General features: G+C 39.1%; 2 protein-coding genes across 4 annotated transcripts; both read left to right on the plus strand.

The window, feature by feature from the left end:
- Window positions 1-542: 542 nt before the first annotated feature.
- On the plus strand, window positions 543-3160 carry si:ch211-12e13.12 (uncharacterized). The gene is made up of 2 exons (XM_061072337.1): window positions 543-584; window positions 2077-3160. Exon 2 carries the CDS (start codon window positions 2090-2092, stop codon window positions 2738-2740), a length of 651 nt encoding a protein of 216 aa, XP_060928320.1. The 5' UTR covers window positions 543-584; window positions 2077-2089; the 3' UTR covers window positions 2741-3160.
- Window positions 3161-4672: 1512 nt separating this feature from the next.
- susd1 (sushi domain containing 1) lies at window positions 4673-14426 on the plus strand. 3 transcript variants are annotated; one of them, XM_061072388.1, is made up of 21 exons: window positions 4673-4962; window positions 5079-5219; window positions 5503-5658; window positions 6182-6334; window positions 6682-6861; window positions 7466-7618; window positions 8018-8197; window positions 8722-8901; window positions 9092-9271; window positions 9571-9750; window positions 9863-10042; window positions 10230-10409; window positions 10769-10948; window positions 11571-11735; window positions 11910-12004; window positions 12164-12350; window positions 12521-12614; window positions 13099-13354; window positions 13448-13487; window positions 13658-13751; window positions 14311-14426. In XM_061072388.1, exons 1-21 carry the CDS (start codon window positions 4929-4931, stop codon window positions 14327-14329), a joined length of 3027 nt encoding a protein of 1008 aa, XP_060928371.1. In that variant the 5' UTR covers window positions 4673-4928; the 3' UTR covers window positions 14330-14426. The 3 variants fall into 3 exon arrangements, with proteins under 3 accessions (XP_060928371.1, XP_060928372.1, XP_060928373.1); XM_061072389.1 differs by lacking the exons at window positions 8722-8901; window positions 9092-9271; window positions 9571-9750; window positions 9863-10042; XM_061072390.1 differs by lacking the exons at window positions 8722-8901; window positions 9092-9271; window positions 9571-9750; ... (1 more) ...; window positions 10230-10409; window positions 10769-10948.
- The last annotated feature ends 34 nt before the right edge of the window (window positions 14427-14460 follow it).

The raw sequence follows: 14460 nt of genomic DNA on the forward strand, positions 1-14460 counted from the left end.
ATTAAAAAAATTTGAATTTGAAATTTGATTTTGACTGGTGTGAAAAAAATTGCTATTCATAAGAAAACATTTACTTAAAAAAGAGTTTGACATTTTTGGAGAAATACTTACAGTATTCAACTTCTTGCTGAGTTGTGGATGATTAAATGAACACAGGCTTGTACCTTTTTTGTAGAGTTTATACTGGCTGTACCATGTGTGAGTATGTATTTCTAAGTTCCTTTTATAGTGATTTTTCTTCTTCTCATCTTCAGGTGTATAAATATTAACATCCATACATCACAAAAAACCCACAGCAAACCCAAGCCTGAAAAAAAGAGAAGTAAATGCATTATTGCTGGTGTGAATAGAATTAGTGGAACGTCCCGTGACCGCCTCCCTGCACACACTGAGCACAGTTGTACTACAAGATGAGGGGAGGGTGTGTGTGAAGCTCTGTTTATAGACATCAAGGTGGAGCAGGAATCAGATTAAGCAGCGCTACTGGAGATCGGTCGCACACACTCTGGGTCATCCCACCTCTGCCATGTGATTCTCATTACAGAGACTTCTGAGGAGAAGAGTTCAGCTGCTGACAACTCGGGGTAAAATAATCTTTTTTTTCTCAAATATTTAAATCGAAATGCATTTTGAGGTAAGATTTTTATTTCTGCACATATGATCCAGCATCTGTTATGGCTAAGTTACTTTTGATTGTGACGCACAGTGACACTCATTTAGCAACTTAAAATTGTGGCTGGTAAAAAAGTTAAAAAAATGCAGTCTTGAATTGATTGCAGACATTAGTACTGGAAAACTGATATGTTTTTGTAAGGAAAGACAGTTTAGGGGTTTAAAGATAGACTGTAAGGACTATAAGGACATTGTCTAATTTCTCCTTGCCCTGCTATACGTTCCCTTGCCAAAATAAAAGCTCTTGCCAGCCTAACCACAGCAACTACTTAGACAACGGAGCAACGACCAAGTGCAGAGAAAAGCAGTAATGCAGCGAGTGTGTTTAAGTTTATCTATTTTTCATCCATTGTTGTTCACTTGCCACCACAAGCAGGAGTGGAGCACGGCAACAGTCGCTTGAACATGTACATTGCTGTTATTATTCATTTATAAAGTCCTGATTCTGTCACGCATAAGAATCAGTCAAGTGTAAAAGGGTTGGTGTGAGAGGCTCCGAGACACAGAGCACTGCACTATGTGGTGCCATTAAATGGAGACACATGAGACACAAATGAAGAACTCTTTAAATTATGGACTAAATGTTAATATCTCATTTGTCTAAACATAATATATAATAAATATGTGCTCTTTAAAAAGCATGGCTAAGTTTTACTGGGTGGAGATGGGAAACCTGTGTGTGGTGGGACAGGGAGAGAGAGCTAGATGAAGCACACTCACACATACTCCTGTCCTGGTTAGAGCACTTTAGAGGAGTTCATCTGTCTCCTTCTTCAAAGAGCCAATCCTCTGGGAGTTTAAGTTATTTTTTGCTTCTTTTAAAAGTAGCAGCTTCATTTATTTATTCACAAAGACCAATACTAAATGACAGCTCTTTCGTTATAAACATAAAACTGCTCCACTGCACTTACTTTTACCTCGTTCCAGGATCAGAGAGCATCATTCAAAAAAATGTATGAAACATACATTTGTAAAGCAAATGTCATGCAATAGGTATTGAAACATCTCATTCCAAACTATGACGCAAAACCTAAAATAACCATCTGACTGCGGAGGAGGAGTCAGGTGAGGCACTGGGCACCATATTTTGTGTCGATCAGTCCAACAGTTGTTGATATATTTCAGATTAATATTTTAGATATCAGTGATATTTGTTTAATGTGCAGCGATAAATTGTCAAATAACTTTAAGAGTTTTAATACCTATTGTTATTCACTGACAATGTGTGTACTGTTCTATTATAAAGACTATTCTATTCACATGAATTTGTCACATAGTCCAATCCCCCGTCTTTAAATGTATATATAGGGCTGGTATAAAGTCCAAAACCAGCACACCAGTCGAGACTGAAGGAAGGTCGCCTTACTAGAACATTAAACATGTTTCCGTTTTGTTTCAGTGCAGCAAGAAGAAATAGATGAAGAAGCAAGGAAACGACGACACCGCCTTCATCCCTCTGTCTTCTCCTACAGGGAGCGGCAGCCTGCAGATCTACCATGACTACCAGAAAGGGGGTTTTACGATGTATCCTGGTAATGGCCATGCCACAGAGAATGGTTCCCACAATCAGAGAGACAAGGTTGCCACCAAGATGCCAGACTACGTTTCCAAAAGTCAAGACCAAAAGTACCAAGACGAGAGTGTGACCAGGAACTCCATGTGGGTGATGGAGTCGAGCAGCCAGGCCTACTGGGTGCCGGAGGACAACTCCACAGACCCACACGAGACCCTGACCGAGACCTCAACTCTGACCTTTGTAGACGCCCACACCATGGAGGATTTAACAGAGAACCACAGTCTCCACGGGATGGGAATGGTTTACCTCAAGGAGTTTGTCCTGATAGATGATGACGATGATGGGGACATGTCGCTAAGAGAGAAAACAGTCACAGACTTGACCGTCATGGATGGGAAAGCTGCTGACCTGGTGTGCGGGAGGCTGTTGTCCACCTCGACCGGCTCGTTGTCAGAGTGTAAAGAGGAATCAGCGGCTCCTGAGGCCCCACCCTCCAAGGAAGTTAAGACTGGACATGAAACGAGACGCTGCTGTTTCTGCACCCTCTTATGACCCTGCAGCAGGTCCCAGGTTTGGAATTCGCTGCAGCTTTTGTTTCAGAGACCAGGACTGGGAAGCCATCCATGAGGCACTCTGAGCACTCATCAAACATGCTGAGATTTATTTTAAACAGCCATTATTATTATTATATTATAAGATTTTCATCTCAAACCTCAGCCAGTGATGGTTTATTCAGACTAGCTCCTCATGTGAATATGAACTGTGCAGTATGTGTGCTGAGAGGTGTAATGCTATGTGTTGAATTTAAATTAACAGAACATGATCATGTCAGATAAGATAACAATCTTTTTCAAGTTTTGCATTTGCACATGTCGAACCTCTATGATAAAACATTTGGTACTGAAAAAATGCATGTTCATGTAATATTTGATCTGAATAACGGACTGTGATTTCATTGAAGGTCTTGACAGACTCGGGTGCTAACATCTAATAAAGGAAAGTACAAAAACAAAATGGTGTGTGTGGTTAGAATAGTTATGTGCCAAATATGCTGAGCAAAATAATGTGGAATAAGAGCAACAACACCATCACTATTATATTATGCTAAAGAATTATTTAATGAGTGGATCCAGCAATCTTCTTTCAGGTTGCAAGGGACGCAGCACTTTAAAGTTCCTAGAGTTTCTGACCTCTAGACATTCCATGAAAGAATGCTTTTATGGGTTCGTACGACACACACCAAGATGATGACACAATGTATTTTCGATACACAATGCTGCCGGTGGTTCCTCGCTGTTCCACTGATTGACATCTGGCAGCACTAACATGCAAAGGAGCATAGCAATACACCAGCAACTACTGTGACGAGTGCTAATCACTCAACATGGACGTAAACAAAATGCATGATTTGATGTACAATGATGCTCATCAAATGAAATACACTAAATCGATTTGTCTGATCTCAAAAGTACAAACATTGTGTTTTTTTGAGTGTCACAACCTTAAGACCACACATGAGTTGCAAATGAAAGGTATGACTGCCATTATCAAAGTTTGTTTACAATCAAACTCGCATTGCTAGCTTGATTACATCCAGTCCATTTTACCTACAGGCTTAAATAAATGTGTCAAAGATGGGCTTTGATATTTCAATATAAAAACAGCCCTCATGTCTAGCAAGTGGTTGAATGCTAATGTTAGCTGTTGTATAATGGCAGCTAATGGCTAAGATTTGAACTACAGAGCTTGTTTAGACTTTCAACGTTATTATCCCCAAGGAGAAATTCGATTATAATCATATCCATTGTCTGTTCAGTTTCGGATCAGTTATAAACCAGTGATATTAAAACAGTTTAAACAGAGTCTGCGTGTTTATATGACCTATAAACCTGGATCATAGCATAACAACATCAGTCCAGTCAGTCAGGCACTGCTGTGAGGCAGTAGCTTACTTATTTGAGTGACAGTGAGACCCTGGTTAGGACCCTGCTGGGCGGAGAGATTACAGCTCACCAGACTTATCTCCACTTCCCACCACACACCAACTGACATATCCCCCAGCATCCGCTGCAGACCCTGTGGTAGAATGAAGAAGGTCTTAAAGAAGCAGTTCTATGTGTAAGGACTATAATAACAGAATGATAAATCCACCTTTAATATAATACATTGACAAAACATTGGGCAAAGGTTAAACTGCACCGTGATATTCATAAATTTGGTAGTGTTATCAATATTAAGTTGTACTTAAGAGTAGCTGTACATCATGTAAATATAGACCCTTACTAACTCTCATTCTGTTACACAAATAGTGAGGGTGTGGTTGATGTGCTTTTAAATGATAGTCATGTCTTAAAAATATGACACAATTTTGTAAAAGGGCATTCGTTAGGCCAAATATAGCTGTTATCAGCCCAGCCCCATGAGTGTGCAGTTTAACAGAGTGAGCCCTGAGTGAGTCATCAACGCATGTGAAGTGTAACTGAATGTGTCAGCGGTTGACAGATGAAGCCACAAAAACCCGGCAGCGGCGAGAAGACCATTGAGAAAAGAATTCACCTCAGCTCACCCAATAGAAGATTCCTCTCAATACCATTTATCAAACATGCTCAGCATCATCATGGCCCACAAGACGGAAGTAAAAAAAAATGAAGAGGAATAATGAAGAGAGCGGGATGAGGAGGACGATTGTCTAGTGGAGTAAAGACAACAGGACGACTCGAGGACCAAGTGAAACTGAACAATGATTGTGGTTTTTCTGCTCTGTGTCGTTGCAGGTGAGAATACTGATGTTTTTCCCCTCCACCATCTCCATGTCATGGTTTAGCTTTACATGGATAAGGTTTTCTGAAGATACCACAGATACTGATGGATGCTATTTCTATCCTTTCAGGTACGCCAACATCGGGCCAAGTTCTGGACGTGTGCGCCACCTGCCATCCTGAGGCCAAATGTGACAACAAGCCAGATGGCTCTGGCAAAGTTTGTAACTGCAAGTATGGCTTTGTAGGAAATGGAATAACATTCTGTCAAGGTAGGAAGAAAAGTCTCCTCTTTGCTAAATCTAATTTTGTCTAATCAAATAAATTAAAAAAAAAGGATAATTACATATTACCACCACAGAAAGTTATCATCTGATGATATCCATCATTAGTTTAGAAATGTTTAAATGAAGATGATATTGCTTGATGAGAAAGTGACGGTATCCCAAAAGTTAGAGTTGTAGTGATGATGTATGACAAATTCATTACGATACATCATCTTAACCATGAATGTTTGTAAAGTGCCATTATTATTAATGTTCTTTTTTCTCCCAGACAAAGATGAATGCCAGATAGGAGCCATGAAGATCTGTGGGCCGCACACAAAATGCCACAACACATATGGCAGCTACGACTGTACCTGCCTTTCCGGCTACAACCCTTCAAACAACATGACCATCTTCATCCCAAATGATGGAACCAACTGCCAGGGTGAGTTAAGGTTTGACCTGGTTTTTTATTTACAGGGTTGTTAAAAGCCCCAAACTGTGAAGTGTGACCTCCAAAAGATAGCTGCTAACACAAATACATTCAGTCTCACACTATAGATACAAATGCTGAATAAAATCTGCAAATTGCTTTAAAGCTGCCTTAACAATGTCTACAAACCATTTAAAAATGATGCCGCTAGGCACTTGACACAATACAACAAATGGTCCCTAAATACACTTACACTTTTCAAATTCATTTTAAAATGTTGGTGCTCCCTTATAGAGCCCTTCATGAGAAGCTCTGCAGCATATCATGTACATTCTGCACTACCACATGAGTTGAACTCTTGGGTGCTCTACCCAGGAATTTCTCAATGTACCTTGAACACGCTTTGGGACTCCAGGGGATTGTGCTCTCCAGTCGATATCCCCTTAGCTTTGGCAGAGTCTCCCTAAAAGCTTGTGGAATTTAAATGTGCCTTATCAATAAACTTTACACATTTTCATTCTCATTGTCTCCGCAGACATTGATGAGTGCAGGATAACAGGGCTGTGTGGAGATGGAGGTTGGTGCAGGAACCTGGAGGGCAGTTTTGAATGCAGCTGTCAGGTGGGATACCAAGTCCAAGATGGAACAGAACCTTTTCATCCTTACACAGGCAAGGCCTCCTGCAAAGGTAAAATGAGCATGAACAGTTGAGTGAAATTGGACATTTGTTTATATGTCTGTTTGCCTCATTGTCACAACAGTGTAAGATATGCAAAACTTTACAGTTGTGATCAAGATGGACTAAGTTCAAAGATGGGCAATGATTATTGCTCTCATGGGCTCATTGGTACACCAACATATTAACTGGTGTCACCGTTGTTATTATCCCATTACAAAATGGTCTCAAGTTTCATGTTTTTTTTCTACCAAAGCCACAGAACTTTTTGAACATTTCCTTCATTTATAGATTGTCTATCTATTGATTGATGAATATCTGAACTCTAAAATGTAGTTTTATGTCCTTGTCCCACTCAGTGGTTGACTGTGGCCAGCCTGCATCGGTGGAGGACACAGTGCTGCTGTCAGCCACAGGGACCACATATGGCAGCGTAGCCACGTGGGTCTGTGATGAAGGCTTCATCTGGGGGAGTGGACACAACACCTCTGTGTGTGGAGCTGATGGACTGTGGAGTGGACCAACTATGGTCTGTGAAGGTAAAAATCTAACTGTCTACAAAGCATCCTCTTCAACATTTATGACTTTTCAACAGAACACTGACTGTAATGACTTTCTCTAACCTTGAAAACTCATTACATACATGATCTAGAGAGAAGTGCGTTTTAATTGTGAGGCTTTTGTGGGTTCCTCAGAAATGTACCCATAAGGCAAAATACACAAGATGGCTTAATGGTAGGATTTCAAATCTATATCTTGATAAACTATCTTTTATCTTCATACAATCATTGTAATGATTATTATGTTTTGATTAACATCTTTCTATCGATGTCTTTATACCACTTTATTCCACACTCAAAACCTCAACAAGTGCTCGATGGACTGTCTTCAAATGTGACAAAGTAACCTGACAAAGGAACATGCAGCATATCATGTTTATTCTGCACTACCACATGAATTGAACTCTTGGGTGCTCTACCCAGGAATTTCTCAATGTACCTCGAACACGCTTTGGGACTCCAGGGGATTGTGCTCTCCAGTCGATATTCCCTTAGCTTTGGTAGAGTCTCCCAAAAAGTTTGTGGAATTTAAACGTGCTTTATCAATGAACCTTACGCATTTTCATTCTCATTGTCTCTGCAGACATTGATGAGTGCAGGATAACAGGGCTGTGTGGAGATGGAGGTTGGTGCAGGAACCTGGAGGGCAGTTTTGAATGCAGCTGTCAGGTGGGATACCAAGTCCAAGATGGAACAGAACCTTTTCATCCTTACAGAGGCAAGGCCTCCTGCAAAGGTAAAATGACAACTACCTCATGAACGTGAAATTGGACATTTGTATATATCTATATGTCTCTTTGCCTCATTGTTACAACAGTTTAAGATATGCAAAACTTTACAGTTGTGATCAAGATGAAGGACAACATTCAAAGATGGGCGGGGCTTAGCACATGGGTACTGAATACTTAAATAAAGTAGCAATGATTATTGCTCTCATGGGCTCATTGGTACACCAACATATTAACTGGTGTCACCGTTGTTATTATCCCATTACAAAATGGTCTCAAGTTTCATGTTTTTTTTCTACAATAGCCACAGAACTTTTTGAACATTTCCTTCATTTATAGATTGTCTATCTGTAGATTGATGAATATCTGAACTCTAAAATGTAGTTTTATGTCCTTGTCCCACTCAGTGGTTGACTGTGGCCAGCCTGCCTCGGTGGAGGACACAGTGCTGCTGTCGGCCACAGGGACCACATATGGCAGCATTGCCACGTGGGTCTGTGATGAAGGCTTCATCTGGGGGAGTGGACACAACACCTCTGTGTGTGGAGCTGATGGACTGTGGAGTGGACCAACTATGGTCTGTGAAGGTAAAAATCAAACTCTCTACAAAGCGTCCTCTTCAACATTTATGACTTTTCAACAGAACACTGACTGTAATGACTTTCTCTAACCATGAAAACTCATTACAAATATGATCTAGACTCTAGATCATGAAACGTACCCATAAGGTAAAATACACAACATGGCTTAATGGTAGGATTTCAAATCTACATATTGATAAACTATCTTTTATCTTCATACAATCATTGTAATGATTAATATGTTTTGATTAACATCTTTCTATCGATGTTTTTATACCACTTTATTCCACACTCAAAACCTCAACAAGTGCTCGATGAACTGTCTTCAAATGTGACAAAGTAACCTTAATGATCCAACTGCTCTGGACTACTGTAGAAACACTGTGGTGCAACAGAGTGCACTACAGAGAAGAGGACCCACACCCTATGTAGCTTTAAAGAGCACATTCTAAGATAAAAACAAAACAAATTCCTACTTTCAGGTAATTATGAACCAATGAAAAATATGATTATGAATATTCTGTTCTTAGAGGTGGACTGTGGCTCCCCCCCTGCTCGCCCTCACTCTCATATGCTGTGGAATATGAGCTCCAGGGTGGGCTCTGAGGTGGTTTATCAGTGTTACTCTGGCTATCATAATGTTGGAAAGGGAAATGTCTCCAGTTGTACCGCTGCTGGACAGTGGGAAGAGCCGCCGGTGCTCTGCCAAGGTAGAGTAACTACTTTTCAGATCATTCAAGAGGTTTTCTGATTTTAAAGATTGATCGTACAACCCCTCATACTGAAAACACATCTAACCCATACAGATAAACTGTATCTTTCTTCTTATATTTACATTTTTTGTGTCTGAGTTTAAATCCTTGTGTTCAACATGGTTGTGATGTTTGTGGTTCTTTGTAGAGACTTTGTGTGGAAGTCCTCCTGTAAGTGAATTCACTGAGAACATGTGGAACGGTAGCACAGCTCCTGGCAGCACTGTGCTCTATTTCTGTAAATCAGGTTTTCTTAACAGAGGAGGACATAATATATCAGTCTGTAAGGAAAACGGTCAGTGGACACCCCTGACTCTGGTATGCCAAGGTAATAACCCAAACCATAATAAACTTGCAAAATCATAATAAACCTTTTGTTTTATTTTATATTCTATATATCTTTTTTGTAAATAAATTTAGTAAAACAATTTGACTTGTTTAAAAGTGGCCTGCACACCCACAGGTGTTTTCACTCATTATCTCTGATAAGTGCGTGGACAGTCCTGACAAGAGCCAAACTGTCAAATAGTTAATTTATTGTAATAAAATTTATTTTGGGTTTTGAATTTTATTTTTATTTTGTCTAACCCTCTTAATGTGTGTATATATGTGTACTTCCTGTCCCAGAGATATTATGTGGGGATCCTCCTACAGTGCCCCACACAGGGCAGGTGAGGAATGGCAGTTCCACCCCTGGAAGCACTGTGACTTACTACTGTAAAATAGGATTTTATCACAGTGAAGGAAATAATGTTTCATTGTGCACAATTAATGGTTCCTGGACAAAACCAAACATCTCATGTAAAGGTAACTGACAACATCATACTATTATCAGTGCAATGTCAGTCTCCTTCTGTTGTCCAAGGTGGAAGAATACCCATTAACTCCCAGTTAAATTATATCATTTCCATCCCTGTAGAAGTTCGATGTGGCCCACCCCCCTCCATCCCTCACTCAACCATACAGTGGGATAAAATTCCCACTGTGGGCTCTCAAGTTGTGTATCAGTGTAAAGCTGGATATCGCAGTGTTGGAGATGGAAATATATCAGTTTGTACTACCAGAGGAGAATGGGATGAGGCATCTCTGCTGTGTCACGGTGATGATGACATTAATTTACACAAATCATCCATCAACACAAACGTTTAAAGCCATTTTAAACTTTACTTCGGGATATGTGGATTGTGTATTAGCTTGTCTCACATTGCCGTGACCTAGGTTCTGACAACATTTGAATCCATCACACTCCTAGTGAACTACAATGACGTGTTTTGTTTTTGTTGTAGAAATCGATTGTCAAGAGCCTGTTCATAAACCTCACTCTAAAACACTGTGGGATGGCAAAACGCACATTGGCAGTGTGGTGTCTTACCAATGTGATGAAGGATATCACAGCAAGAGCCTGAATAACCACTCAGTATGTGGAGAGAGTGGACTTTGGGAGGATATAGATCTGTGGTGTGAAGGTGCAGTGTTTGTTGACAGATATAATGAAAACCTTCTACTTTGTCCATTTATGTCTTAATATCAGAATATTCTGGCAAAATTTGCAAATTCATTTAAAAATTGATATACGGTATAGATGAATGCTGCTACAATTCTAGTTTTTAAATGCCTCGCTGAGGAATGAAAAGTATTCATATTCCATCACTGTATGCTTTAAAGGCGTATAATTTGAAGTCTTAATGCTGTATAATTTATAACCTTTTTGCATTGTACACATATGTAACATGTACACATGTATAGCAGCTTTTAGGATTTGAATGTGTGAATCCCTTATGCTGTAATCGGCCAACAGTCTGTCCTGATTCATGTCTCTGTGCAGAAATAAGCTGCGGCCCCCCACTAATCCACCCCCATACTAACCTCCTGTGGGACCACACCAGCAGACCCGGCAGCGTGCTGTTGTATGAGTGTATGGATGGATTTTACCTGGAGAGTGGAACAAATATTTCAGTATGTTCATTATCAGGAGAGTGGGGGGAAATATCTATAAATTGCCAAGGTACAGTGATCATCTCTATACATAAACATGCATCTATTCAACTGTGGCTGCTTCTGTTTCTGTTGATAAATACTGAGTGTGGCACATTTGTTTTGTGAATCCCTGTTTGATATATCTACATGCTTGGGGTTATGTTGAGTTTCAAAGTACATTTTGTGGTTATTTACAAATAAGCATGTGATTGAATTCCCTAATCAATGGCTTGTACCTCTTCCAGTAGGTGCCACTTGGAACCAATAGAAGGACGGACATGCATAATTCAGTTTATATTTAGATTTAACATTTAGATTTAACATTTTGATTTAAATTTAACATTTAGATTTAAATTTAACATTTAGATTTAGATTTAGCACTTAGATTTAACATTTAGGTGTAACATTTAACATTTGGATGTAAATATTTAAAATATCTCTAAGTTGACAAATATTGTTGTAAATGTGCAAAAAAGTGACTCTCAAAAATTCACACCAGTTTTTTAAAAATGGTTTGAAGCTAAATGTGACAAAATGTTGCTGTTATTTTCTGCGTGAGCTGCTTTACAAACGGCACCCCATATTTAAAAGCTTCTCATTTACAGCTTACGTTTCATTGTTCACATTTATTGCCAATTTTTTTCTTTTAGCTAAATGTGGCCCAGTTCCCTTCCTTGCCAACTCAGAGGTGGTGTGGCATAACAGAAGTGTAGTGATGCACCGCTGTGTGGACGGATATCACAGCTGGAGGGGCAGCAGCAGCTCTGTGTGTGGCAGCTCCGGGACGTGGCAGCCTGCTACTCTGAGATGTATAGGTGCGTAAAAAGAACAAAGCAAGTCAACATAACATCACCACCGCACAGTGGTCAGCTGCAATGACCAAAAAGCTGCTCAATCGTGTGATTCCGGGGATTTGGTATTTTGTAATGACAAATATTAGTCGAAATAGTCAAACATCACTCTTATTTCATGTACTGTATCTCTTACAGAAATAAAGCCAGCTATCAGTCATGTTCATTTCCTCAATGAAAAATGTGTGCAATGGAAAGCAGAGAAATATGAAGAGGACTCAGAAGACTACAGGGTAACAAGCAATGTCTTTACCTTTCATTCATTCTATTAGCTGTATTTGACCATTATTTCTTCCTGTCAGGCATGTTCAAGTAATTTCTTAACCATATTTTCTGGTTATATGCTATATTGATTTTTTGATGCTGACGCAACATCCCATGTGACCATGCAGGTGACATACACAGGTACCAGAGACTACCAGAGGTCTTTTCGTGATGAAATTAAGCAGTATCTGAGCTCCAAGGCCGAGCAGCTGAAACTCTGTCTCCACCTGCTCCCAGCCACAAACTACAGCATCTCCATTACTGCACTGTCTGCCAGATTCACAGCCTCCATCACCACTAACACCAGTTTACCAGGTATCACAGCTCCAGCGACTCCCATTTCCACTTTTCATACTACATCAATACAGAATCTATAGATCTTAGCGTTGCTCTGGAAATATTTAGGAACGACTGAAGCACATAGAATTTATTTTGTTTCTTCCTTATACTGAGCAATGCACATTTAATGTAATACAATTTCCCAGAGCCTCCAGTGCCGGTTGTTTACTACAGAGAATTTGACACTCCTGTACCAACTTTGAGGCTGAACAGATCAGCCAACACACTGGACCCAATAAGGTAACAAAGGAGGAAAGGGGCGGGGGGCCTAATCTGACTCACATTGTATGTGGAACTGAGTTAAACACAGTCATCTAGCTTTGTACTTTAAATGACAAATGCAACCTAATTATAAAGTTGGATAATTCATGATTAAGATCTAATAATAAATGTAACTGATAACACATTCATAATTCCTTTGTGTTATTTTCAGTTGTGACAAATAATATATCATGTAATGTGAATTTGTTAATATTACTTTATTCATGGACATATATATATATATATAGTAGCACAATTACTTGTAAATATAAATATAAAGAAATTGAAAACTGACATTTTCATAATATATCTAAATCAGTTGTGATATACTGGCTTCTGATTTTATGTAAATGAGATAATAATGTATCTATTAAGATAGATAAACATACATAGAAATAAAACTGTCCCATGATCATACTGGTCCTTATGTATTTAACTTGCTTTCGTCTTCTTCATTTGGTAGTTTGTACCAAGTGTTTGTTCTTCCTGAAGAGGGCATAATGGTGTTTGACTGCTCTTCTCCTGGAAGCGCTGACCCCTTAAGCAAAAACAACTTCTCTTCCGAGTACATTACTGCCCAGATCCTCATCGGACAGGTCGGGACACAGATGGACTTTACTGTTGGGGATGGACTCTACTATGGAGGCTTCTACAATGCACCCCTGAAGAAGGGCAGGACCTATTACATCATCTTACGAGCCGTCAGTCAGTGGAAAACAGTGGGTGGAGATACTTAAAAGCATAATAAAGTATTTACTGGCAAAATGCAGCAGACTTTCCTTGTTAAATTCCCTGAATGTTCTCTCTCCCAGACTTTAAAAAGTTCCTGTGTCCTGTGGGCTAAAGTGACAGGTAATGTACAGGCCACTTTACCCAAATGCTCCAGTGTGATAATTTCAGTTATTATTAGTTATTATTATTATTCAAAATTATGCCAGTAACAGAAAGTATTAAAAAAAATAAAACATACAGATAAATGGCTTCATCACAATCTCGTTACATGAAGCATTTCCTTCTTACAGGTACATCTTATGTCCTGATGGTTTCTTCACTCTCTGCAGCTGCTGCAGTAGGACTGGTTGCTTTCGTCATTTTGGGTGGATATAGTTGCATCTGGTATGAAAGTTAAAAACTAGAATCAGTTTACACTTCAAATAAAGTTCATTAATTCCCTCATACTATCAAATACCAATATTAAACTCATTGTGTACATATAGTCTATGTCACAAATTAAGCATTCCAAATCTAATTGTGACAAAGTACACGTTTACATTCCTTCTATGAAGTCCCATCAAAGTCTTCATTATATTATATGGGTTTTAGCAGACTATAATTTCACTGGTTAGTGGAAGCATGCAACAATATGGTGGGAAGCGTAGTTTACATTAAATGTTATTTTTATGACACATCTCATTTCTATAGGTATTGGCTAATCAAGTACATTGTAGAGGCTACAGCAAAAGTTCTTGATTAATTAACGTGAATTTTATAGCAGATCAGGTTACTTGTGATCAATTTAGCAAGTCATTATTTGGATGAAGCCTGTGATTTATGAAATTTGGCAAATCCCCTAAAACTCCTGTATACAGACACAGTAGATGTACAGTAACAGTTCATGTCAAAATACCACGTCACCCAAATGTGGTTTAATAACCTTTTTGTTTCTGTTTTTTAGGCTGTTCAAGAAGAAATGACACCCCTCACTGCTGATGTTTTGCGAAATACAAGGCTTGATTTCCTGCCTTCTTTTTCTGTCATTTTTTAAATTTTATAAAAGATAAATAAACTTTGCCTCTGCCTTTTTATTAAATAACTTGCTGATGAT

This window comes from Limanda limanda, chromosome 5 (genome assembly GCF_963576545.1).
Source record: "Limanda limanda chromosome 5, fLimLim1.1, whole genome shotgun sequence".
In the NCBI taxonomy this organism is placed as follows: Eukaryota; Metazoa; Chordata; class Actinopteri; order Pleuronectiformes; family Pleuronectidae; genus Limanda; species Limanda limanda.